Below are 27,591 nucleotides of genomic sequence, written 5' to 3' on the forward strand. Positions count from 1 at the left end.
AGGACGCCGTGCGACTTTCCCTTAACAGAATAATAATATATATATGCGTTTCAAGAAGCTAACTCCAATTTTCTATTCAAATATTCATAATTGCAACCAAATTCCGATAGTCAAATAAATTAACTCCAAAGCAACGGAATTTAGTTATGAACGTTTGGATGCTAACGTTTTTTTTAAACAAAGCAGTAATCTAGTATACATTTAAAACCACCAATAACTTTTTCATATTCAAAAACGTCTTTCATTTTTATATCACGTCTCCCTTTAGCTTTTTAATGAAATGTCATAAAATTATGCGATTTCGATAAGCTTGTTGTTTGTACTTACAAATGTACTTGAAAAAGTTCCAACTGATTCTGTCCGCTTTCAAATTAAAGTTATATCGCAATCCAAAGGAAATTAGAAGAAAGTCGAGATGTCATCGTAAGTAGTTCGTTTTATTAAATCGATGGTCTGAAATTTCAATACTATCATTCGTTGCTACTTGCTTACACTACCTATAACATGTTTTCTTTATAACCGTCAAAATGGCTGATGGTCGCATGAAGAACAAGAATATGGGTGCAATCTGAACTGTCAAGTGTGAAATCAGTGCGGTCATCAGATTTTCCCATTGGAAATTTCGTTTTCCTGACTTCATTCTAACGTCTCGATCGCGCAAAGTGCCTAGCCCAACACTATTCACATTAAGAGTTATATGTTCATTTATCAGTTTATACCAATATATGTCTATTCGTGATTTAGACGATTTAGAAGTTTGAGTGCACCTTTGGATTGCTGGCAATTTGCGGGAGGGCAAGTGGATATTTGTACCTTGCACGAGAGCGAAACGATGATCATTGATATTTGCAAGAAACAGATTAGATAAACAATTTTCGTATTGCCTATTACGCCCGATATAGGTCTACGATAAACATTCGACAGTGAGACGAAAGCACTTGAGCGATATATTCCGTAGTTAGTGACCCAGAAAGTTTGCCTTAGGCTCGCATTCGTTTCTAATAAGTTTTTCTTGATGAATTGACCGCAGTGTGCCGCAGAAGTTATATTAATTGTGTATTTTTTGTTGTGATTGTCGTTTGTATTTATTTATTCAATTCACCACAAAGATGGACCGTGCAGAGGGAGCTAGCGTTAAGACGAAAGTTCGCAAAGGTAAGTAACGAAACTCGTAATATTAAAGGCCAATTTCGATGAAGTCTTCAATACTAACATATGTGCTAAGTGGCTAGCCAAATACTTTTCACACGTGGGACTTTGGTCAAGTGTATGGCGAGATTCGTATGACTCAGCTCTATGAAGAACAGATATCAATTGCGCTACCAATCAATGCAGCTATTGACCAATGGCAGGCCCATCTGGATAATGTTTTGCAAACAAATCTGACGCAAATTCACACCAGAACTGGTTGCCGAACGCAGTAATTAAGCAAGTGCACCAACTCAAAACAAACTATTCGAAGAAATTTATTGTTTACATCAGTTCCGGCTACATTGAATGAAAACTGTTAATTTGCATGTGGCGTTATATTAGTTTTTCCAGGAAAATTTCAATTATGGTTTCATCATCATCATCATCCATGGCGCAACAACCGGTATCCGGTCTAGGCCTGCCGTAATAAGGAACTCCAGACATCCCGGTTTTGCGCCGAGGTCCACCAATTCGATATCCCTAAAAGCTGTCTGGCGTCCTGACCTACGCCATCTCTCCATCTCAGGCAGGGTCTGCCTCGTCTTCTTTTTCTATCATAGATATTGCCCTTATAGACTTTCCGGGCTGGATCATCCTCATCCGTACGGATTAAGTGACCCGCCCACCGTAACCTATTGAGCCGGATTTTATCCACAACCTGACAGTCATGGTATCGCTCAAAGATTTCGTCGTTATGTAGGCTACGGAATCGTCCATCCTCATGTAATTTTTCTTGCGTAGAACCCAAGTTTCCGAGGAATACATGGGGACTCGTAAGATCATAGACTTGTACAGTAAGAGCTTCGACCCTATGGTGAGACGTTTCGAGCGGAACGGTTTTTGTAAGCTGAAATAGGCTCTGTTGGCTGCCAACAACCATGCGCGGATTTCATCATCGTAACTGTTATCGATTGTGATTTTCGACCGTAGATACGAGAAATTATCAACGGTCTCAAAGTTGTAGTCTCCTATCTTTATCTTCCCGTTTGACCAGGGCGGTTTGATGTTGGTCGGTTGGTTTTCGGTGCTGACGTTGCCACCATATATTTTGTCTTGCCTTCACTGATATGGAGCCCAAGATCTCGCGCCAATCGCCGCCTACTCGATCTAGATGAAGGCAGTTTGTACGTCTCGGGTCGTTCTTCCCATGATGTCGATATCGTCAGCATAGGCCAGTAGTTGGGTGAACTTAAAGAGGGTCGTACCCCTTGCATTTACCTCAACGTCGCGGATCACCTTCTCCAGGACCAGGTTAAAGAGGACGCATGATAGGGAATCCCCTTGTCGTAGACCGTTTTTGATGTCGAATGGTCTTGAGAGTGATCATGCTTCATGTTTCATCTGGCCTCGCACATTAGTCAGGGTCAGCCTAGTCCGTCTTATCAATTTCGTCGGGATACCGAATTCTCTCATGGTCGTGTATACACGGTACGCATATGGATGACCCGAATTTAGTTATAAGATCGATTGCTTTCAATTTGTGGGCATATGCATAATACGTATCTACCAGCGTGTCCGTAGCAAGTTGAAATGGTGAATACCAATATTTTCAATTCCGAAACATATGTACATATATATGGTGCATTTCTTAAGTAGCGATCGTCGTGATGTACGGTTCAGATGGAAAAATTTGTCTGACACAGATATACTCAGTGCTTGCCTGATGTCTAAGACAGACAACGGATCTTTGTCTGTCACAGAGATTTGTCTAAAACGAATATTTATTTGAAGCAGATATTTGTCTGAAACAGGCACAGACATTTGTCAGCCTGTTGTCGGTGGCAAACGGAGGTAATTGCCTAAGCCAGAAATAATTTAATGATAGTGTTTTTTATCATAATACGCGTTTCCTGCCAATACAATAGGCTGGGTGGGTTCGAGTGGGCGTTAGCGTTACCCCCAAATCGACCAAATTAGATCATCTTAAATATTTAAATAATGCTTCAAAACCAATCCCAAAAGTGCAAATTGTTCATCTGTGTTAACGCGGTTGCAATGGTTGTAATTACTTCCATTTACTTCTACTGTTGTGAAGTAGCGGCGTAGTACTCATTGCTCCAGTAATACTTAGGCAACCAGACCTCTGAATCTGCGTTAGCAGCTTCCTGCTGCTAGGAAGTTTCAGTTTCAACCACCAGATGATGCATGCATACACCAAAATGGGTTTTATTATGGATGCATACATCCAGCGTATCCGTTTTGGTGAAAGTCCCCAGTTCTTATCTACCGCATTCCTACAACACCAGAGCAATCTTCAGGATTTCTGATATTGTCCCTGGATAACTTGGAGTCAAAATGTACTCTTGTTCTGCGAGTACAATGGGTCAACACGGCCTGAGTGCTCAGAAGCTGTAGCTTCTCCCCCACCATACACACACACTCCTAAATACTTGACTGTTTGTGCCAGCTGGATTTCCGCCCCTGCTAAGGTGGATAACGTATAGCTACCACACCTGACGTTCCTAGTGAACGTAACTAGTCCAGTCTTCCTAGCGTTCACTGTGAGTCCATTGCGGAGACACCAACTGTGGATTTCATGCAGAGTTGCATTCAAACCGTCACATACTGTGTCCGCAAACTTGCCGGTAATTATTACGACTAGATCATCCACAAATGCTTGCGCGAAGACTTTTTTGTCCTCCAGGAGCCACAGCAGGGTATCCATTACCAAGAGCCATAACAGTGGAGAGAAAACCCCTCCCTGTGGGCAGCTCCTAAGACATCCTGCTTCAATAGACTTCTGGCCGACCGATATGTGGATTTTTCTCTAGCATGTGAAGGATCCAACTGATTAGCATCGGTTCGATTCCATGCTGTCTTGCCGCATCACAAATTGCCGCTAATGAGGCATAATTGAAGGCACCTTCGATGTCGGTGAATGTGCCTGAGACGTATTCTTTTTCAGATATCGCCTTTTCAATTTTTGCCGTAAGTTCATGGAGTGCTGTCTCCGTGGATTTGCCTTTCTGGTAGGCGGATTACCTATGGTGCAGTGGCCACTTAGGAATGTGTGTATCCATTATGGACCGATCTACTAGTCTTTCTAGTCCTTTTAGTAGAAAAGACGTTAGACTGATCGGTCGGGAGCTTTTTGCGTCTATATAGGTGGGTTTTCCTGGTTTGGGAATGAATTACACTTTTACATCACGCCAGTTAATTAGAATATAAGCGTGTGCTAGGAATGCGCGATATATATTCCGAATATGTAAGCCCAGGGCATCCATTCCCTCCTACTAGCGCAGGAATGATGCCATCTGGACCTGCAGATTTGTATCAATGGAACGAGTTAAATGCCCATTTTACTCGCTCCAGTGATAATAGTTTGTATGCCAGATTCCAGTCTCTCGGTTGAGGGCTGTATGCACCTAATGGCCCCGAGATTAGATTTTAGACGCTGCCGGGGAAGTGTACTTCTTCTGTGTACCTCCCGTTCTGTAAACGTAAATAACCCAGTTTCTCGCTACGTTTTTTTTAACCAGAATTCGGTTCAGCTTTGAGGTTGCCTCAAGAGAGTTAGTCTCTTCGCAAAAGCGTGTTCATGATGATGAGAGATGATGAGCCTTCGACACACAATATAGAGCAAATTGCAGCATCTTCGGTGCGCTTTTCCACAATGGAGTTGCCCGCCGAAGATAGTGCATACAGAGGCGGAACCCCCGTATGGGGGCTGGGACTGGTGAAGGGACTACAAAGTGAATCCTACCTGCTGCTAGCAACTTCTCCTATACCTTCCAAGGAACAGGCAGAAGAAAGGGAAGCCAGAGACGTGAACGGAACTGACTTAATGCCAGTTCGAGTGATCAAATCTATGCAAACCGGACACCGCAAACCAATCAAGGTGCTAAGTGGAAAACAGATGAATGCTCTACAGGATAAGATGAGATTTTTCATGGATGAGGACATGGGAACTGCAGTACCTCCAAGTGCGGCTTTTCTCATAGAAATCAAACACGAAGGGATCGAGTCTCTGGCGGTAGGGTATGGGGGAAACCCCGTCACACGCGGACTGCTGCATACGCTTCTAACTGTTTTCCATAACGCAGTAAACTAAGTTTATGTCGAAAAACATAAAGATTGGTCTAATTAACCTGCAGCATGCCAAAGCTCCCTCCTACCTGTTGGCAGCGAGAATGACAAAACTGCAGGATTTCCCCTACATTTTTCTGGTGCAAGGGCCGTGGGTTCGATTTAACAGAATCTGTGGCATTAGATCAGTAAAGGGGGCTAGGATCTTCTAGGACGAAAGATCCATAAGAACGAGAGTTTGCGTCCTGATGTCAAGACGGTTAGAGGCAACCATGCTGAGACAGTACTGTTCCCAGGACTTAGCTACGGTCATCGTAAAATACCAGATAAATGCCGAGAGGCAAAACATCATAGTTGCCTCCATCTATTTACCCTATGATTCTTTGTATCCTCCACCGACGCAAGAGATTAGGGATCTGGTGGCATATACGGAATCAAGTGGTCTCAAACTCTTAATAGGTTGTGATGCGAATGCTCAACATATTTGTTGGGGCAGTAGTAAATGCAATCCAAGAGGAGAGAAGCTATTTGATTTCATCACTTCAGCTGGTCTTATGACTACAAACGTAGGATGCGCCCCTACATTCGTGGTACCAAGAAGAAGGGAAGTAATTGACCTGACAATCTGTACCTCAAAAGTGTTAGAATTGATTACACACTGGCGAGTGCTAGACGAAGTCTCACTGTCAGATCATCGATACCTAGAATTCTATCTGACTATTGCGGGCGAACATTCTGCAGTACAAAAACGGATTGGACAAAGTTCAATGAATTTCTTGGCAATAAAGTACAGTCCCTAGACGACTAAGGACTCCTTTGACGCTGGAAGATGAATTGAAAACTCTAAACTGCACACTTTTATAGTACTATGAAGAGGCTTGTCCTATTTCCCGAGGCCAAAGCGGTAAAACGGTTCCTTTGTGGAACCGGGAATTGCAAAAACTCAGGAAATCAAACATACATTCCGGCAATTCTAAAGCAGGGTAAGGAGCACTTAGAGCAACCTATAAAAAATATTTTTTGAGGATGTCTTGCTCTGGGCTACGTGCCTTCCTCTTAGCAAAAGGTTAAGATAGTGTTCATACGGAAACCCGGAAAAGATGACTATTCTAATCCAAAGAACTTCAAACAGGTCAGCTTGACTTCATTCTTGCTGAAAGGTTTGGGGAGACTGGTGGAGCATCACATTCGTGGAAACGCACTTAGGTCGCACCCACTTAATGAAAACGAACATGCTTACCAGCGTGGAAAGTCCCGCGAGTCTGCTCTTCATTCTTTAGTCACAAAGATAGAGGATGCAACTTTGAATGGTGAGTACGCGATGGGGGTGTTCGTGGACATTGAAAGGGCTTTTGACTGTGCGCCTTTTCAAAAAGTTTGTGATGTCATCAGAGAGGATGGTGTTGATGATGCTTTAATTAAGTGGATCCATGCTATGCTAACGCAGAGATTACTGTGCGCTAAAGTGGGTGTCGATCGCTATCTGACTGCAGAAGCAACGAAATGCCCAAGGAGGTGTGCTTTCGTCACTTCTGTGGAGTATGCTGATCGACTCACTAGTATGCGAACTGCAAAATTGCCAATACACGCTCAAGCTTATGCTGATGATGTGGCTGTGCTTGCTGCTGATCGGAATCTAGGAATGGTGTGTAGGAATATACAACGTGCCGTTGATTTGATAGACAATTGTTGCCTCAGACATGATCTTTCCTTTAATCCAAATAAAACCACAATGGTATTATTCACAAAAAGGAGAAAACTGGATGGAATTTGCCTACCTGAGATGAGAGGTACTACCCTTCAACTCTCTGAAGAAGTGAAAAATCTGGGAGTCACTCTAGATAAAAAACTTCTTTGGAACAAACATGTAGAGGTAAAGATGAAACGAACTCTCACAACTTATGGGCTGTGCAGACGTACCTTTGCCTCGACATGGGGACTCAGGCCTCATGTGATAATGTGGATATACGTTGCCATCATTAGGCCGATGTTCGTATATGCATTCGTAGTGTGGTGGGTTAAGGTGAGACAAAAAGATTTTCACCGTAAGCTGGCCACACTGCAAAGACACTGTGTGCTGGATATTACTGTCATGAGCACGAAATCCGGTGCAGCTCTGAATGCGCTACTCAATTTGCAGCCCCTGGATATATTTATTCATAGCACTACAATGAGAGCAGCTCATAGACTAATTCGATTAGATCTATGGGGAAACAACGGATGTGTGGGGCACAGAGCATTGGAAGAGTTACTGGGAGAACTGAATCCAGTTCTTACAATGCCTTCCGACTCTCGTGTCCCCATACATCTATTTGGTAGAAGATATGAAGTTACTCTGAATCGTAGAGAGAACTGAAAAGTCCCAGAGGAATGCTTGGCGGGATATACGGAAGTCTTCTACACCGATGGCTCAAAAACAGAAGAGAATTTGGCTTTTCCTTTGGGATAATATGCAACGGTTTTTCAAGCCGAAGCTTATGAGATCCTAAGGGCGGAAAACTGGGTGATTGACGAGCGTTGAGTAGTCCTTTGATCACCTCGAAAATCGTCCAGGAATGCAGAAACCGTTTGAATTCTATCTCTAGATTCAATACGGTGGAATTACTCTGGGTACCTGGTCACTGTCGCGTAGAGAGAAATGAAATCTCGGATGCTTTAGCGAAAGAGGGGTTGATCACGTAGGGACCACCAATTCAGGATTCTTGTTTCCACTAACACAATTGACAAAAATAAAGCAGATCCAACGAAACTGTTCTTGAATTCGCAACTTGATTGCAACTGAACTCCAGAGTGCGTTCGCGCGCAACGATCTCACAACTTGCAGATCATCTAAAGATTTTATTTTAACACAACGACAACGATATCTTTGAAAGTCAAAATATAATAAATAGTTCAACTTTACACTGCAATATTCTCACTCACATGTTTGCTATTACCACAAAAAGAAGATGATATAACACTAAATTCAGTAGGTCGCGGATTTTCTAAAAAAAGATAGAAATTTTTAAAAAAGGCACTAAATTAGTGCCTTTTGGAAGAAAGCCTTTCACTCCCTGCCGGCTTTCTTATATATTTCGAAAATAGAATTGCCGCGAGAGGAGAAAGTAGAAAAATGCAACGATATCGCTACAAAAATTCTCCTTGGTTATATGTACTAGTCACTGTGATTCTAAAATGTTAAGATGTATCCATCAAGAGGCCAAAGATCGGAATCCATCTATAGCGTTATATTATTTAACCAATATTGCGTGGTGATTTTCAGTTTTCATTGAATAAACAAAATGATCATATGACTGGGAACTCGGGTAATGAAAGAAGCGAGTCAAATGTAGGTGAGGGCCGCCGAAGTCTTTAGTTGATAAGGTATACTCGTATGTAAGCATGTATAGCTCACGCGTGTATCATGAGATTTCTCTCCTGATCATATCTGCTTACAACTATTCTAAACATGATTAATATATGAGATGCCGTACTTTGGGCTCTTGATATGTCCTCTATATCGACCTTTATAAATGGAAGAGTACTCTCCAATAAGAGATAACACCCTTGTGGCCACGGAAGGAGATGTACGACGAAGGGCCCAGATCCATCCTGCAAAACTGCACCCATGTTGCCGATAATATGGGTGCGGCATGATCACAGGTTGCTTTCAAGGTATTAAAGAATAATTTAATAATTTGGAAAGAATGAAACGGGTCCTGCTGAAGATTGTTGATTTTTAACGATCTGAATGGTATTCATGTCCATTTATAGTTAAGTTTTGCCCTTGCACGTAGCAACGGAAACCAAGCGCATATTCGTGTTAAATACCATAAATAAATAAAGTTTGCACATACCTGAGGCTCATGTAAAGTCAATAAATTTTTCCGCTACATTGTTTCAATTCGTGAATACTTGAGGAACCACGCGAAGCAACTAATCAGCTTTTCGTTAGGCACGCTTTGACTAGGAACTCTAGCTCTAATGTCTGTTCGCCTCCAACAAATTCAAAATCGATGAGCAGTACTTTGATCTGTGCTAGAACATTTCGTTGAAAAACTTTCCCTGATGTCATATATTCTAGCACTTGTGCCGAGATTTTTTTTATCATCTCCAACCTCACGACTTTCAAGGCAGAGTCCGTGTATTTGGTTCCTAAGTTATCAGTGCATGACCCCTCAAAACCAGATGCCGACAGAGATGAATGCAAATCTAAATCTTGTTCGAGGTTCCATAGACCAGATTTGGATTCGAATTTCTTGTTGGGAAAAACATAGTTAATGGAGGAAAAAATGGGACCAATCAACTTTTACCTGTCATAACGTAACTTGGATTTCGCAAAGGTAGAAAAATCCCATCTTTATTGCGAATATGTACGGTTGGAGGCTAAGGCAAGTTCAAAACTCATGAAACCTCCAAGCGCAAGTCATCGACACTTTGCAGTCATAGAAACGTAACATGACGAAAGGTGTTAGGGTCTGGAATTCCACGTCAATGGCTATTGAAAAAGTGAATATAATTGCAATATTTCTGGTGCATATAAAAAGCGGACCGTAATTTTAACACAGCCTGAAATCGCAGTCGTATGCATTGTCGGCCATATCGAAAAAGGGGCTCAACAACAAAAAATATGACCCCCGATTCAGCTCATACTTTCGGAGATATTAAGATGTTCTGCGAGTTTAACTAAAGTTTGTAGAGTAGCGCTCGGTTGGAGGTGAACAATGCAACTCATTGAAAACTAACCGCTCAACTGGAGTGAATGAACAATGGGGCAGATCAGTGGGATATCGAAAGTTTTCATGTGACGGAGAGCAGCATGTTATCAGTGTTTACCTCGAGAGAAAGAAATGGAAATTCATTAACAGACACTGAATGCTGTGCGGGCCACGAGCCAGTCATAGATTACAAATCTACTCGCATTTAACATGCGAAATGCTCGGTGAAACCCTATACATAGCTGGTGTGGCTCGCCAATGGTAGTAGGAAATTGACTTTGGATAGTCTCAAAGTCAGTCGGTTACGAAAAGCTGGACTGAGCTGTCCATAGTAAAACTACACTATCGACACTCCATTTTCACGCTAGTGTTTGAATATTTCGAGAGAAGACCTTTGATACGGCGCAATAATTTCCATAAAAATTTTGAATTGCTGAAATCGTTTGCATTAGTTACTATCGAGAACTGAATATGGTGTATCGGACGTTGGAGCGAACGCTGAACATTCCGGCATAGGAAATTAAGCGCGATTCGATCAAGGGAAGAAACTGGATCTCAAAATGTGTGGCTTTATGTAACATAGACGTGTATTTATAACCCACAAGTGCTGTGCACCTCAACATAGTTTCAAAGTTAACCGATTCTGTTGTGTAAAGTAAATATAGTGCGATGAAAATGCCGTTCGGTGCGCAACCGGTTGATGCCTACAGCAAATGTATCGATTCCAAAGAAGAACCCAAAGTCTCCTCGCCGCAAAGATCTCCCAATTTGGATAGTAAATTCAACCAGCGGCAATGTCGCAGCAAAAGTCGCGATATATTCATGTGTAAGCTATTTCCACATTATCAGCCTCGCCACACTATAATTACACACTCTCTACCCACTCTTAACGTAAATGAAGTTCACGAGCGAAAGTACTCAATAGCAAACTTTTTTTCAGAAAGATACATAGATGTAATATTTTGTTTCCTAATGGCTTTTCATTGTTATATTTGCGCAAGTTATTTTCAACTCAAGATTTGACCTTAAAGGTTGATTTTTGGCCCCTTGCTATGTATGTTACTAAATTGCTTTCTTTATGGCCACCATAACGTATAAATTTGAATGACAATCAGAAGTTTTCTAATTACATTTTCCATTCATTGTCTTTTCAGCTATGCCATGGTTTGGCATGGATATCGGTGGTACACTGACAAAATTAGTGTATTTTGAACCCAAAGACATCGCAACAGATGAACTAGACCAAGAAGCAAGAATTCTAAGAAATATTAGAAGATATTTGACGAAAAATTCGGCGTATGGGAAAACCGGTCATAGGGATACACATTTACAGGTAATCATATTTGTTCTCTCAGTATAAATTATTTTGACAGGTTCCATTTCAATCTCACATAACACCTTGTTTTTCTGCGTTGATGTGTCTCGCATTCTGATTAAGCAATAGATTAGATACCACCCACGAGGGCTAACCACATTTCTACTAGGAAGCACCTAGAAAATTTCAAAGTTGCAATAAGTAGCTTTTCAGTATATTCTTATTAAATAATTATTTCATGCAACCTCGATATGTCTAGCGTATTTAGCAGGGGGCAATGTGTCCTCAACAAGAGGGTCAGGGTTCTGGTTTACGTTCTACAGCATATGTGTTTTGTAAGCATAGCACATAGAATGCTTTCTATGAGCAATTACACGCACTGCAGGAGAGTCTTCCTAAAGGTGACATTGTGGTAGGCGATCTGAATGCCAAAATAGGCTATAACTGCAGCTTGTTCAGGCATCTAATGGGGAAGTATGATCTTGCTGACTGTAGCAACGGTGAAAGGTTTGTAGGCTTCTCCAACCTTTAGGCACTGTTCAAGCACAGGGCCTTCCGCAAGGTCAGTTGAGTTTCGATTGGTCAGCAACGAACATCTAATCAGATCGACCATACTGCCAATCCGATTCAGCAATAGATTTAAGAGTTGTCCTCTGATTATACATAACAGACTAACTACTGCTGACATGGGCCCCGAAAGGGACTATCATCTGATGGTCACTTACCTTCACTTGTCACTACTGTGCTTGATCGCAGAGGGGAAAGGGGCAGCCTGCAAATTCAATACAGGCCCTCGCCACGATCCGGACAGCAAGTCTAGCAGGTGAAAAGTTTCTTGCTGCGACACTTCAACGCTGACTTTTGAAAAAAAAAGATGTCAGCCACGTTTTCAGAAGACTAGAACGATTTTCTAGCAATAAATTTTTTAGGAAAGTTTTTTGGGGTCTAGGGTAAGAGCATAGCGACCTAGGGAAAGGGGGATGTGACAAGAAAGGAGAGCTGATAAAATGGTAGAGAAGAGGCCGAGTGGCTTGGTTCCACAGTAATAGAGGAAGGAGGAGGGCTCAGCTGGTTGTCGCCAAGACAAAATTTAGGCCGCTTACGAAAGTCAAGCTTGGTAGGCTTGCGCGTAACAGTGGAGTGAATGTGGGCGATCTGAACATGAAACTTGACAACGGAATAAGAATTGGAAAAAGCAACGCATACTATGGTTGGCGATGACTAGGACAAGATCAAGAATGTGATTTAAATGATCTCTCGAAACGTTTAATTGGAGAGAGCCACATTTCTCATGGAAGTGGAAAGGAAAGGAAAGCTGAGAGAAAGTATTGAATAGGGATAGACGGCCGAAAGTAGAAGGCAAAGGTGGTATAGAAAGGTGAAATTTGTCGAAGATGATGAAAGAAAGGGGTATGTACATTACGGCTATGGTTCTGAGAGTTTGTCGAAGAGGAAATGAGGACTGAAGCAGAAAATATATATACAGGATATGATAAAGGCTTACGAGTGACGCGGAATGATTGTACGACAGAATCGAAGATGTAAGAGGAGGAGGAAAGGATGATTTCGGCATGGAAAGGGAGTTAACAGCTATGAGGGCATCTCGCTGGTTGACTTGCCAAATCTCTGCCACAAGGAAAGACAGAGAGTCACCCAGTAGCTTGGAATCTAAACTCCTGTCATCCAACTATGATGGTGTTGGATGCTAAGACAGATAAGTTGAATCTCGACAGCTTGGTCCTTAGACCTCTTACATTTTGGTAAAAAGCACCGTGGAAATTTTCTCAAAGTTTCCTCCTTTAATAAGGCTTGCTAAAGACTCCTTGCGACCAAAAGGAAGATTGGGTGACGGCGTCGGAATTGTGGGGATATATCACTGTGGAGAAGTGCTTGCTGGTCTTGCTTTAGATGGAGGACAAAATAACGTTTAACGTGGTGCAATAATCTAGCCTCAACACGAATAGTTGTTTCGGTAGTGAGGTAAAGTTCACCAGGGAAGCTGCGTAGTGTAGCCGATGCAGAATAGGAATCGTGTGCCTCGGATGGTGGTTGTTGGGCGTAGTTTGGACCATTGGTGCACCATTGGTCAGATTGGGGGAGATTTGTTGGTCGGGATGATTCGGTATGTTAGCCATAGTCGCCGGTAGAGCCAGGCAGGAGCGTCTCAGAAGCCAAGACTAAGCTGGTACCCGATGAAGCACCGGGGGAAAGTGTGGTGACATAAAGGAAGGAGATTGAATGGAACCGTTCCAACTTCGGTTGAATTGTCATTAAAGTAGCCATGAGTTAGTGCAGCAGTTGAATCGCGTTAGAGAGCGTGATATCGCAGGAAATGTTACTACGATAGGTAACGTTTAAAGAAAACTGCTCGAATGTCTAGGAATTCAGATCAAATCTATAGATATTTGGCATGGAAAGTCGTCACACATCGCAATTCAGAAATTTGCAGTAAATAGATTCCGGCGCTTTGCAAATAGCACAGATTATGACGACGACGGGAAATTAACTATCGAAATTGTTATACGGTTTAGTGACTACAGCCAATGGATGACAAAATGAAATAAATTACCCGCACTCTATATAAAATCGGGAATAAGTATGGGAACAGAATCAGTTTATAGCGAAAAAAAACGGAATACTATGTGGACTGAACTCAGCATCTAACGCACGCTGAAGTGCATTATCTCGGAGAAATGGAGAACTTACGATTATTATTATTATTACAGAATAGCATCTTACAAACACGGCTGTGTACATCCCAAAAAAAACAATCTTTAAAGAAAACCCCAATTTTCTCATCCTTCCTGCAGTCGTAGAAAGCTGTATATGCTTGCTAAACCCTCAGTTATATGCTTAGTCCCCAATTCGCTTAGGATTCAGGATCACACCCAAATACTTTACACTAGAGGAAAGTGACAATGTTCGTACTTTTAGGCGCAGAGTGGGGCGGGAACTGGGGATGCTTGTTCTAAGTAGTAGCTTCGTTTTGGATGCATTGATGCTGACTCCTCATCTGACAGTCCACAGGCACACCTTATTCAAAATTCACTCCATTTCTGTTGAATTATCGTAGAATTCATCGTTTTCAACCGGAGCACCCGAGAGATAGTGTCAACTACAGATGTGGTCCCCCTACTGATAACTCTCTCCTCCTCCACCCCCTCCTCCTTCTTTATACAGGGCAGCAGCTAAGGCATGTTACTTGCAGTGTAACGACACCGTAGTAATTACCTCGTAAAGAGCCACCTCTCTTTTCTTGTATGCGAAGTAGGTCTGTTGGATGGCTCTAGGCTATTCTGTGGTGAGGAAGCGGCATAGTCTCTGAGCACTAAGACCTTAGCAGTCCATTGTACTCGATTCTCCATCTAACAGAATACCCTCTAACACAGGCTCTAAATAACTCGTCCGAGAATATTGTTGATCATTGTGCCGCCATCAAAAGTACCTTTACCTCTGGTACAGACGAAGTTGTCTGCCACATCCTAAAAGAACCTGGCTGACTACGCCAACGTGGAAACGGATAGATAAACGTAAGAAACTGGGAGGCTTATCGACGGCTACGATCCAGGGTAAAAAGTTGGCGTTGTGAGGAGCGTTAAAAGTAAGCTTCTAATCTGCGAGGTAGGGACACTTCAATGCGATCCTGAATCATATAACGTCCGGTAAAGTTCCATCTCTTGTGGATATTATGGGAAGCCACCGCAACATACTGATACTGAATGCTCCTTGAAACGAAATTATCTTTTTTATCAACACACTCAAACGGAGTAAGGCGGTCGACTTTGGCGGTCTTCCTGCGAAACATTTCTACTTCCACTCATTCATAAATGCTGGGAATCTGGAGAATTTTCTCAGTTGAGTTTTCGGAAAAGGAGAAAGGGGTTTCTGGCAACCATATATGCATTTTATCTATGCAGATAATGCCCCAATATTTTATGACAATCGCCAGTGATTTATTTCAATGCATTGGTTTGCTTTACATTGTTCGGAGTACAAATGCAAACAGAAAACACCCGATGGCTGGCGTGCCTCGAATACGCTGAAAATCTTAAGGGGGTCATCCCGTGTGAAGGCCGTTTTTTTGCCTTTTTTTGAAAAATTATTTTGAAGGACTGGATGAAGATAGAAACGTGATTTTTTCACCATATATTTATTGATATCTCTAGTATATGTAATAAATTTTTCAGCTTGATTTCTTAGCTAATTTTCGGAATAGGTGTTAATTTATGCACCCATCTCCAAAAAAAGGTATTTTTCTGCTGCCACGCTGGAGGGCTGTGCTCATCTGAGGGAAAAAAACTAAATGGCATTTTAATGTGGACAATATTCCACGGTCCGCAAACTAGGATAATTAGAAAATAATAAAAGGTAAATTTTTGGTGGGCTTTTAAACTCAATTTTTTGGATTTTGGTGTTTTTTTACGGCTTTTTTTATGAATAAAAAAAAAACTACCCGTCCGATTGCAATTATCCTAGTTTGCGGACCGTAGAAATATGTACTAAAGAAGCCGTGAAAATTTCAAAGAATTTGGTTGGATAGATTTTGAGCTATGGTGGCAGCCGATTTTCAAGATGCAGTTTCGAGAAAAACGCATTTGAAAATTTAAATGTGATTATCAACAGTCAAATTTTAGCTCACCACTAATCTGCTATACTTGGTCCATAGAGAGCACCCTCCGTTTCTTCAAAAATGTCTTGTAAGGCCGATTGTTGCTCTCTGGTGTCAATTGTGGCTCTTTTAGCGAGGTCAGTCGATCGTCGTTCGGACCGCCAAATTCGCGCTTCATTACGGCGGTCGGCATAAACCTGACATATGTGACCAACTTGACATCCCATTGTCACTAGGATTTTGAGAATGCCATTGAATCCTTCATTGAAAATAATTACAGCCAGAAAAGTGGCTATTTCTACGACCTTGGCCCCAGAATGAAGGTGTTTAGGAGCGAAAGTCCAGATCAATGCATTTAACGACTCATCGTTATTCTGGGTCTCTGTTCCTAAACATCTGTTCAAGAGATCATCTCGTGACAAATCTTCGTAGATTGGTTTGATGACTGTTTGAACTTCTTCAGTCAAAGATGCCTTCTCGTAGTGGAAACTCTCCTTATCAGTAAGTTTTCCAGCCCCTTTTCCACCAATGCCTTTGTGATTCTTCTTTGCATTTCTAAGCCGCGTTCCCATTCTTTTCTCGACATGTCCTACGCATTCCTTTCTTACTACTACGTATATTTTATTATTTGCAGAAATACCGGAGAAAACTCCAGCAAAATCCAATATACAAAACTTGTCGCAATTGGAACGTCCATGTTCATGCTTGCATCAGCAAAGGATGTTGTTGCGAAGTCCTTTTTCTTCTCTGATAACTATCGATTCCCTTGAAATACTCGTGTTTTAGTGCAAGCATGACGTTGAACGTTAAAGCGATTTCCCTTCGTACGATCCATTTAAAAAAATCACTGAACACACAAACAGCACAATACTTACAACAAAATATAACTGAGTATAGCTTGAAAGCCTTTCAGTGCTCACTGTAGACTGGATTATCCTTTTTATTCCAAACAGCAAATAAGTTTAGGCAATTGATTGGTTTTTCATCTTTCTATATTTATACCTGTGTTCAAATTTATAAGGCTCAGGTAAAAAAAGATTCGATGCTCTTTCTCATTGAGTACTCTAGCCGCGGCTGCAAACTCCTTACCTGTTTTACCCTGTAATTTCTGAAGGACTCGGAATATGGGAAAATCCCTTTGCCCACATATTCTCCACTATATATAGATACAATTTATGCAAAAAAAAATCGATTTCTCCAACCCGACACACGGGATGACCCCCTTAAACTTCATCAAGTAGAGCGTACAGAAAAAAAAGAACTTATGGAATTTTCCAATTTCTTGAAACCTAGTAGTCTATTTATCGAATTAACGTATAAAATTCCAAAACACGGTTTCCATTTGTAATGAACATGACGGCATATAGTGTTCAAATGCAACCTCCAAGTTGGCCAACGTCGATCCCGAGGACAGAGTTGTTATACAACAATCTGATAAGTTGGGAAATTTCGGCCGTTCAGATCCGCTAGTAGCTTCAGCGAAGCCCCGGACGATAGACACATGCTTGCCTCTTTGCTAGCTTTCGTTCCCTCACATGTCATTGACAAATATCACGTGTCTTAATCTGGCACATCTGAACTTGAAAACGCAATCACTCACCATTTTAACAATAACACTGATACAACTCAGAGGAAAAGTATGAAAATGAAAAAAAAAAAAAAGGACTCGACCGCGTACCAAACAATTCGTTAATTCCTATTGCATGATTGAATCCTCCGAATTGTATTGTTCTTGCTCATATATCGTTTCCAACTGACTCGATCTTCGACCACATCCTCCAATTATCAAATCTTAGAATTTTGATGGTCGCTCCCTTTGAGCTCCTCCTTCCTGTAAGTTTTCACGTTATCTATACGGTTCACGGCGCCAACTCATTGCAATTAAAACAATTTTATTCTTTATTTTCTTGGTCGACCTGTCGGTAACAGATAGGATTTAGAAGAGTCGAATAACTCCAGATAGTACAAAGTACGTTGCCTGAAACCCTACTCCTTTACCTAGACTTGGGACCAGCTTGCTATGTAAATGACATAGTTTAAATGGTACAACTTCACGCCAAGATAACTATGTTACGCATTTAATTTTTGGATTTTTTAGTAAGGTCTTTCTTGGTCGGATGTGATTCAGTGATGCACTATGTCATGCTTGAGTCATAATTTTTGTTTTATTCTCTTTCACTCTCAGATCTGCTGTTGCTGTTGACTCCAAGTCAACAAATGTTTTTCTCGCAATAGATATCGTGTTATAATGTTAACATCATCCGCATCCGCTATCATCTATGGAAACATAATGAACAGCGAGCTGGTGGTAGGCACATGAATCTTTCTGGTGACATTCAAGCGGTGAATTCAAGACCATGAGAGCAGGCCATCTCCCAATTTTAAGCTTTAATTTTCGTAGAAACTCTATATCCATTGTCCTCGGCTTGTTACTTGGCGTTATCTATGATATCTTTTGTTAATCGGACCAGTTTTGTCGATTTGCAACATCCAAGCATGTTTTTATATAAGAAATTTCTATCTACATTACCGTATACCTGACAATGAACACCTGATGAACAGAACGATTTTAACACATACACCGCCTGCTTTATTGAAAATATTTCGTCAAGCTCGTAGATCTCTGTTTACCTGTTCAAATGTTCCCATATTTTTCACTAAAATTTTACATATCGTCACTGCGGAGTTTCTCTTGTTTTGGTATAGGATATTCGGCATATTACACTTTTTCGTCAGTCCTGAGGTAGTTGCTGATCTGTCCACATTAGAGAGATGAGCCTGGATGGAAGATAATTGTGAAACTGTCCAGTCTCTTTTCATAGTTAAAAGTTGAGTGTTGTTTGTTGACCCGCATTTATAATAATAATAACAATCGTTGGCGCAACAACCCATGTTGGATTAGAGCCTTGAAGTGTGTTAGAGCACTTCGTTCAAGACCGTAACGGTGCGCTACAGTACACTGTTGAAGACAATGTGGTCAGCATTGCGCTTGCCCGAGATTATCACCCTGATTTGACTCAGGTATTCATTCACAGCTGAGTCGACTGGTATCCCACATCCAAACACTGTTGGCGCCGCCGACTGCCTTCTCGAAAGCAATGAAAACAGATGAAGTGGGGGTCTAAATTCCACACACTGCCAGACAATGATTCAAACGTTGTTAATGTGGTTAGTGCAGGAAGATCCAGAACGAAAATCAGCCTATTCTCTGTCGATCAAGCTTTCGAGGTGTTAAAAAGAGGTAAGGTGCCAAAAAATGATCGTATAGATCTGCCAGGTCTTGAACACTATGCTTGCCAGTTCGGGAAGTTGGACGATTTTTGTCGCTTAAAAAACAATACGATATTGCCCTAAATCACATCATCAGCGAAGAAGCCGCGGGGTCTAGCATGGAGCCACCAAATTATGAAACACATAAAAATATCGCGGCCAAATAAAATATTCCTTGCGAATGCCACTTCCACTTTGCGGATGAGGCAGATGAAATACTTTACGTACGAATAGCTAGACCGTCGTCGCAGCCTCGATATCAGAGTCTAGTCACGGCTAGCAATCAAAGCACCTCCTCCTCCTTACTTCAGGGTGACTCGGGGTTTAACCTGTGTCAGGCTTCACTCTCCCGCTATTATAGTCTTCATAACTTTTTCGTGTTTGGTTTTGAGTTGCTTCTACGTAAAAAAATATGTTCTTTGTATCCTCTATCTACAGTAAATATACCCCTGTTTTTCGCATCTTATATAAACATTTTTATGAAGTATCCATGTTCGGACAGAAGTTATGTGAAGTAGAAACTATAAGGTCTACAAATAAGTTCTGTCGATTTTCACAATAGATGGCGTAGCTTGTTTTTTATTCCATTGATCCACATATCCAAACATTCATCGGAAAGCTACTGTCAATAGGCACAAACGTCAGTATAAATTATTTAATTGAAGTGTAAACAACAATATTTTTTTCATCAACGAAAATGGCCAATTTTGTACCAAATAATGTGTTTTTGCGGGGAGTTCTACTTCATTATTTCAATATGAAGAAAAGAGCAACCGAAAGTCATCGCATTTTGGTGGAAGTTTATGGTGACCATGCTCTATCTGAGCGAACGTGTCAGAGGTGGTTGAGACGGTTTAAAAGTGGCAATTTTGACTTAGAAGACGAAGAGTGCGCCGGACGGCCAACAATTTTTGAAGATGAAGAATTAGAGGCATTGCTCGACCAAGATCCATCGCAAACGCAAGAAGATCTTGGAAAAACACTTGGAGTCACTCAGAAAGCCATTTCCCACCGTTTAAAAGCAATGGGAATGATCCGAAAGGTCGGAAATTGGGTTCCATATGGACTGAAGCCAAGAGACGTCGAGCGCCGTTTTTTCACGTGCGAACAACTGCTCCAACGACAAGAAAGGAAGGGTTTTCTGCATCGAATAGTTACTGGCGATGAAAAGTGGATCCATTACGATAATCCCAAGCGTTGGGCAACGTGGGGATACCCCGGCCATGCCTCATCATCGACGGCCAAAGCGAATATTCATGGTGAGAAGATCATGCTGTGTATATGGTGGGAACAACTGGGTGTGGTATACTATGAGCTGCTAAAACCGAACGAAACGGTCACGGGGAAACTCTACCGGCGTCAAATGATGCGTTTAAGCCGCGAACTCAAGAAAAAACGGCCGCAATACCAGCAAAGGCATGATAAAGTTATGCACGTCTACATGTTGCACAGCCCGTTAAAACATATCTAGAAAAGTTGAAATGGGAAGTCCTACCCAACTCGCCGTACTCTCCAGACATTGCTCCGTCTGATTACTATTTGTTCCGGTCGATGCAGCATGGCCTGGCTGACCAGCACTTCTCCAATTACGACGAACTCAAAAAATGGCTCGATGAGTGGATAGCGGCTAAGCTGGCCAATTTTTGGCGCGATGGTATCTATGAATTGCCTGAAAGATAGAAGAAAGTTGTGGCTAGCGATGGGCAATACTTTGAACAATGAATGTATAACCAATTTTTCACAACAAAGCTTCAAATTTAAAAAAAAAAAAACCGACAGAACTTATTTGTAGGCCTTTTATCTTCACCAAAACTTCTGCTTATCCAGCTGCTCAATCAGGGTATAAGATAAACTTTCGCCATTGTTGCATAGGGTCGTGTCTGAAAACATTTAAGTCAGCGGGACGTGTTCCGTTGTGTGTCGGTACTCATTGTCTCCTCTGCTCTATAGCCGTTGGGCCAGTAGAGATGTTTCCACTAATAATGAGTGCGGGCGGCTCTGATACTGGTGCTCGTCGCAGCCAAAAGGAATCTTCTTTTAAATTGAGTCAGGCTACTCACGTTAGGCATTAATCTACTGATGGCAACGATAACTTAGTCGGCTTCTTTTTTTGTATATTGTATTTGTGCTGAATAAGCCAGCTTAGGATTTAGCCTGACTGAACTAGTTTCAGAGGTCAACTCAAGATGGATCCTTGGACGGCTGCTGACGTGACATGTAATGTTCTGTGATCGCCAATTTGCTGTTATCATTTCTATGTCTTATAGATAACACAAATATTGAGACACTCTGAACCTGTTAGCGGTGTTAAATGTGTTTCTGGCTCGTGATTGGCGGTTTTAAACCTGCAAAACTTCGACACTGTATAATTTCATGGATATCAACTCAACTGATCAAAATACCTCTAGCTTTCTCGATTACTGCTTGAGGATGTGGTCTTATCAGCCTCTCTAGAGGCCCTTATGTAACATCCATTATGCAAAGTGACAGCAATATTTTGCTAAATGTAGACGAGCACTTGTAGGCAAAGGATATATAGATTGCAAAATAAAGTAGACTTTCGTTTCTTCAAGCGATCTTTGGATGTCGTTGATCATTCAATGAACCCGACCAATAGTAGAATGTTAAATTCGGAAACCACATTGATAATCCAGAACAAGGTGTTTTTCTTCGATGATTGTTTTTAATCTTCTCTGTAAAAGCTTATCAAACTTTTTTTTTGACATAATTGGCAACAGAGTATTGGCTGATAAGATGTGGTTTTATGAGGTCGCTATCCAAGCTCAGGGATCATTATCACCATCCTCAATATTTCTATATTTGTGGTACGAACTCTAATTATTTCAATATTACCTGTTAAATTGCCCTACGTTCGACAAAACGTTATCAACTTCAATCTTTGTGAACTGTTACTGGAATTACATCTTTTGAAATGAAAGAAACTTTGAAGCATGGACAGAGTGCAATGCAACGCAATTTATAACGATCAGACAATCGCCCCCGACATTTACAATCTTAAGTGCATGAGTTGATGAAAGGACGGATACAGGTACTTTACGTAGGACTGGGTTATGCGGCCCCATACTTTAGCCATTTATATGGAAAGTTTCTTCTTAAAGTTTCCTCTTAAAAGATATCTAATTCACTAAGTACACGTGATCAAGCCTTTCTTCGGGATTTATACCTATAAAATATGGTGGCTTTCGTCCTCTCCATCGCAAATTCTGCATATTGGGTCTTCATGTGTGCAGATGTTTTCGTACAGGTGCACCCTATCATCGGGTTAATTGCTTGAACGTCCAGTCACATGGCTTTCATAGCTAAGGTTTGAAATCCTTTTCTTGCAAGTTATCAGCCCTTTAATTGCAATCAATATCTTTGCGATTTGCTCTCTATTTTTGCATTATCTCATTTTTAGCACCCAATATTTTGAGATTTGACTTGCATTCTCATACCAGTTTAGATCTGATTTGGAATGACGCAATGGCTTTTAATATCACCTGACTGCCAGAGAAAATGTGGATTTTATCAAATTTATACTATCTACGTAGATTCTCACTAATACACAGGTTTACTACATACACATCCGCTAGAAAAACAGCTGAATGTTAACCTCGGATTCACGTCAAGTATCTTCCATGCTTTTATGTACGACAGTATGGGATTGCTTAGATCGTTATCATTCCATAGATTTCAACTCTCTTTTAAACATCGCGGCCTCGACTCCGAAATCGAATCAGTATTTGAATGACGTCAAATAACAATCAATCATGCCTCGCCTCTCCCTTTACACGGAGGCTCAAATTACCGCAGCTTCCCCAGCATAAAAATGAGTGTCCTCCTTATGGCACTTGTAATGCAGAGGCTCTGAATCTTTGGAGTAAGGACAGTTTATTGACAGCTGGCCTCTGATCCATCTTTGACTAGACGCTAGTATGACAAGGGTCCCATTGGTTAACACGAGTTTCACCACGGCTTACCTTACCCAATCTATCATGTGTGGTTTCAATCCTTATGTCTTACGTATGGTAAACAATGACCAGTTGCCGTTGCTACTTATCTACATACTTGAGATGCTTGTTCTAAATTAGCTGAATCATTCTAGATATTTTGCCTCAAAAAGTAATTAGAGTTTGAGTTCATCAAGCTTTCTAATCTTGTGATTTATCATATGATTCTTTCCTTCACATCCCCCTTCTACTAAACTCTTATTGTGCCAGCTCTAAGATCGTTTGCAATAATTATTTCGATATGAGTATGTTAATGTTACCGATATACTTTTAGGGAAGATTTCTAGCTTCGTCCAGTAAGACTAGTAGTTTGTCTATTACAGGGTCTCACAGTAGATGTGAAGGGACTCTCCCTGTGGACAGCTCCAGCTCCAGTCTACCAGACAGATTTGATTTGCATCAGTTTACCCTCTAGCAGCAGAAGTCTATGCTGCGTCCACGCTGTGTGCCATTTATATAATGCCCCCTACCGACTGGAGGAGAATTTTCTTTTCAATTTTTGTGTGTGCTCCAACGATTATTTTCAGCTTCCGAACGAAATTACCTAGATCTTTAACTAGAGTGCCTTGGACAGACATACCCTCTGAAGGGTTTCCATTATCTCACAGACTCCCGCCGCTTGCTTCTATTAGATTTTCAAATCTCCTTCTTACACTGGGTAAATGTTGAGTTATATTCCTCCCACCGCCCTACCGGTTTTACCCTATTAAATCTTCGATGCAATTTCTGTCGTAGGTCTGCCACATTTTTGATTCCACTAGCTACATTTTGTATGTTGGCGTTTATTTATCAGTTTACGGATTTTCTCATACAAGATGGTGACTCTCCTGTTCAGCTCTCTACGGACACATGGATACTGAATGTGGTTTTCAGCACCCTGTTCGCGGTCCAAATCTCAGTTGACAAAGTTCGCTGGTAGTGTTTTCTATTTCTGTTATATGGGCTACGATATACATTTTTAAAATTATCAGCTTTGCTGGTTTCCATGCGAATTATCAGTAGAGCAGAAGCGGGAGCACATTCGAGCGGTAGAAAAAGTAATATCAGTGATCTCTTTGCAGAGCCCTGTAACGTAGGTCGCACGTTTACATCGGAGGTTATTTGCACCGAAATTGGTGGTTGCTACTAAGTAGGTCGGTTACTTCCGATTTGTTACCGTTTTCCTGATCCGTGTTGCCCCAAAGCCACTAAATTGTCGCCGTTGAAGCTTTATTCTGCCGAATTTCACCATTTGCCAACTGCTTATTTAAGCTTTTGAAGGTTAATTGGGACACTTGGCACTTTTCAGCCTGTGTCACAGCGTCTCCCGAATCACGTTCCACTCCTCGCTTTTAAAACCCCCGCTCTGAGGCTTGAAGTTAGCGAAAATTTCCTCTGGATCTTTGCACAAGTTATAAAAAAGTCGGGATACCGGCAACTCGACGCTTCCAGGTATAAAAGGTTTTCTGTTTCCCTATGTGAGGAGCATAACGCAGTTCTCCATTGGCTGATAGACTCGAGATTTTTAAATCGCTCAATTCTGTCAATGGCAGTAACCTGCTCTGAACTGAGCGGTCAATGCTATCAGTCAATGGAGAACTGCTTAATGAAATTGCTTCACGCATTAACACAACTTGAATGAAGTGGCATTCCACAACTGATGTTCCTTGTGATCGACGGAAGTATCAGTGAACATCTCAAATCTAAAATTTACCGCAATGGTGACCGTCTGCCGCTCTCTATAGTTCTGAGTGTTGTATAAAAGACAGTGAACGTCGTCTTGCCGTAATGAGGACGAAGATGTTGCATTGGACTAGTGGCGTGACACGTTTTGATCACATCCGAAATGAAGATATTCGCGATCGTTATGGGGTTGCACCGATCGTGGAAAAATTTCGAGAGAGGCGTCTTCGATGGTATGGTCACGCAATTCGCGCTAACAAGAATTCACTTGCCAATATTGGTCTGAACATCGAAGTCAGTGGTATGCAACCAAAAGGCAGGCCGAAACAACGGTGGCTTGATATGCTGGATGAAAGCCTCGTGATTGCATCCTCGTTTTGTTTTACACAAAACCTTAAAAAGATTTATTTATCCAATACCTACGCGTGCCTTCAGAACGTCTTGTGAAGGAATTAGTTGGCAGCGTCCTTTATTCTGCCGTTCCTCTTGAATTGATTCGTAATTTCGTTATCATCACCGGTGTCCCACCGTGGACACATCCATAAATTTGTCTACAGAGTTTGTGCTTCCACTTCTCTGATAAGTTTGTGGGGGTTGGAATTTTTTTTCACCGTCAGCTGCGTTCTTTTTCGATTGATACCATTCCTTCCTTTCGTGTCCTTTGCTTTCAGTAGTGCGCCACATCGACTGCTAGATATCATTGGTTAAATTGCCCCCTTCGAAGTCCAATTGATATCCAATCTGTAATGGCACTGCTATATCATTTTTTCCCTTTAATGTTCCAAAATTTTCCCAATTCGTCCTTTCGTTGACTAGATAAAAATTGGTTGACTTCATTTAAGGTAAGAACAATTAGTGAACGATTGGTGGTTTTTGATGATGTAAAATTCGATTAAACTCAACACCTTCTCTGGATCTAAGGATGTGTGTTTTTATTAGAATTTTTAGTTAGTTTAGAGTTATTTTGAAATGTGAGCATATTCCAAAGCTTTTTATTTTTTATAACAAATCCACATAACATTGGAAAAAGGAAGAGCAAACCTAGATTAAAACTTATCCATGACAAAATTTTATCACGCGAAAATCTAATTCAACCAATTCTCATTACAGCTGGACAATATTGAAATTCGAGGGCGGACAGGCTCTTTACATTTTATCCGATTTCCAACATCGGAGATGGGAAACTTTTTAAATCTTGCCAAAGCAAAGGGGATGGCTCAGCTTGTGACGACAGTCTGCGCAACAGGTGGAGGTGCATTTAAATTTGAAAATAATTTTAAGGAGGTATATCTCCCTCGTGATACTCGCGAAAAGTCCTACTAATAGTTGTCTTTCAATTTACAGGAGGTTAATATGAAATTAGCGAAATTTGACGAATTAGATACATTAATTAAGGGAATACTTTTTGCTGAAATCCAAAACCCAACCGAATGCTACTACTTTGAGAATGCTAGTGATATTAAGTACGTAACACTTAATTTTAGATGCTCAAAGCAGATTTCGTAACCTACTGAATTCCGTATCTATTACAGTAAAAGTGAGAAGAAAGCATTTGACTTCTCCCAGCCATACCCCTTCATATTAGTTAATGTTGGGTCTGGGGTGTCAGTACTGGCAGTTTACGGCCCAGATAATTTTAGACGGATATCAGGTACTAGGTATGTGGCTAAGATTCTCACGCATCACTGCTGCTGAACAGGATTTCAAGTACATTTTCTGTCCTCCCTGCAGTTTAGGTGGTGGAACATTCCTTGGACTATGTTGCTTGCTTACTGGCTGCAATACATTTGAGGAGGCCATCCAGCTTGCAACACGGGGCGATCATACAAAAGTTGATAAATTGGTCAGGGACATCTACGGCGGAGATTATGATCGATTCGGTTTGAATGGCGATTTAGTTGCGGCAAGGTATCTGACTATCACGTTAATATTGAAGCGATAAATCATAACACAATTTGTTTAAAGCTTTGGACAAATGAATTTGAAGGAGAAACGAACCAGCGTGACCAAGGAAGATCTCGCTAATGCCACACTTGTAACAATCACAAATAACATCGGCTCAATAGCAAGAATGTGTGCCAGCAATGAGAAAATCGACAAAGTGAGTACGAAATTTTTCAAAGATATTTCGATCCCAACATTTTTTCTCTATCTTTCAACGCAGGTTGTATTTGTTGGAAACTTTTTACGTGTTAATCCCATATCAATGAAACTGCTAGCCTACGCTATGGACTATTGGTCAAAAGGTACACTTAAGGCACTTTTCTTGGAGCATGAAGGCTACTTTGGTGCCTTGGGATGTCTTCTACAATTCAATGGGGAACTGTCAGCCGCACTTAATGAAGCAGAAGCGAAAAAGAACACCGCGCCAGAATCTTAATCTAATTTTTGTTGACTGTGTTGAATGTTATTTCCAATCTGTTTTTCTTTTTAAGAACATGGTTCAAATATCTTTTTATACGATTCTGTATAAATTTTTATATTTTGATATTTTTACTGAAATTATTCCATCTTTTTAAGTAAAATGTTGCGGACGGATGAAACTTTATAAAAAATCTCTCTCTTTCCTTTTTATTTTGGTGCTATGAGCTTTGGACTAGTTTAGAAATTCTTTAAATAAATCTGGTGCTTTGAGAGCACAAGTATTATGTGATATTAAGTGGATTAATGGAAGCACGTTTTATCTTGTATTTGTTTTGTTATTATTTCCCACCACAAATATCTAGCTCATCGCGGTTGTTGCCCTCGTATACTATAACAATCGAAACCGCAGCCAGTAGAATGATTTGCAATAAAAAATTTACGACCGGA

The 27,591-nt window shown here is 41.1% G+C and overlaps 1 protein-coding gene and 1 long non-coding RNA gene across 4 annotated transcripts in view; one reads left to right on the forward strand and one right to left on the reverse strand.

Moving 5' to 3' along the window:
- LOC119648723 overlaps nt 1–9,883 on the reverse strand; it is a 43,399-nt gene extending 33,516 nt beyond the window's left edge. The window contains exons 1-3 of the long non-coding RNA XR_005249055.1: nt 9,749–9,883; nt 9,510–9,694; nt 9,054–9,454 (exon numbers count right to left, since the gene is read on the reverse strand). This is a non-coding gene — a long non-coding RNA (uncharacterized LOC119648723). The remainder of the gene's footprint in view (nt 1–9,053; nt 9,455–9,509; nt 9,695–9,748) is intronic.
- Nucleotides 278–27,433, forward strand: LOC119648721 (pantothenate kinase 3). Of its 3 annotated transcripts, none has more exons than XM_038050531.1 (8): nt 278–423; nt 11,069–11,247; nt 25,891–26,064; nt 26,125–26,243; nt 26,313–26,438; nt 26,512–26,688; nt 26,746–26,881; nt 26,945–27,433. In XM_038050531.1, exons 1-8 carry the CDS (start codon nt 330–332, stop codon nt 27,158–27,160), a joined length of 1,221 nt encoding a protein of 406 aa, XP_037906459.1. In that variant the 5' UTR covers nt 278–329; the 3' UTR covers nt 27,161–27,433. The 3 variants fall into 3 exon arrangements, with proteins under 3 accessions (XP_037906459.1, XP_037906461.1, XP_037906458.1); XM_038050533.1 differs by lacking the exon at nt 278–423 and adding an exon at nt 562–1,155; XM_038050530.1 differs by lacking the exon at nt 278–423 and adding an exon at nt 10,179–10,740.
- The last annotated feature ends 158 nt before the right edge of the window (nt 27,434–27,591 follow it).

The sequence above is a fragment of the Hermetia illucens genome, chromosome 2 (assembly GCF_905115235.1).
Source record: "Hermetia illucens chromosome 2, iHerIll2.2.curated.20191125, whole genome shotgun sequence".
NCBI lineage: Eukaryota > Metazoa > Arthropoda > Insecta > Diptera > Stratiomyidae > Hermetia > Hermetia illucens.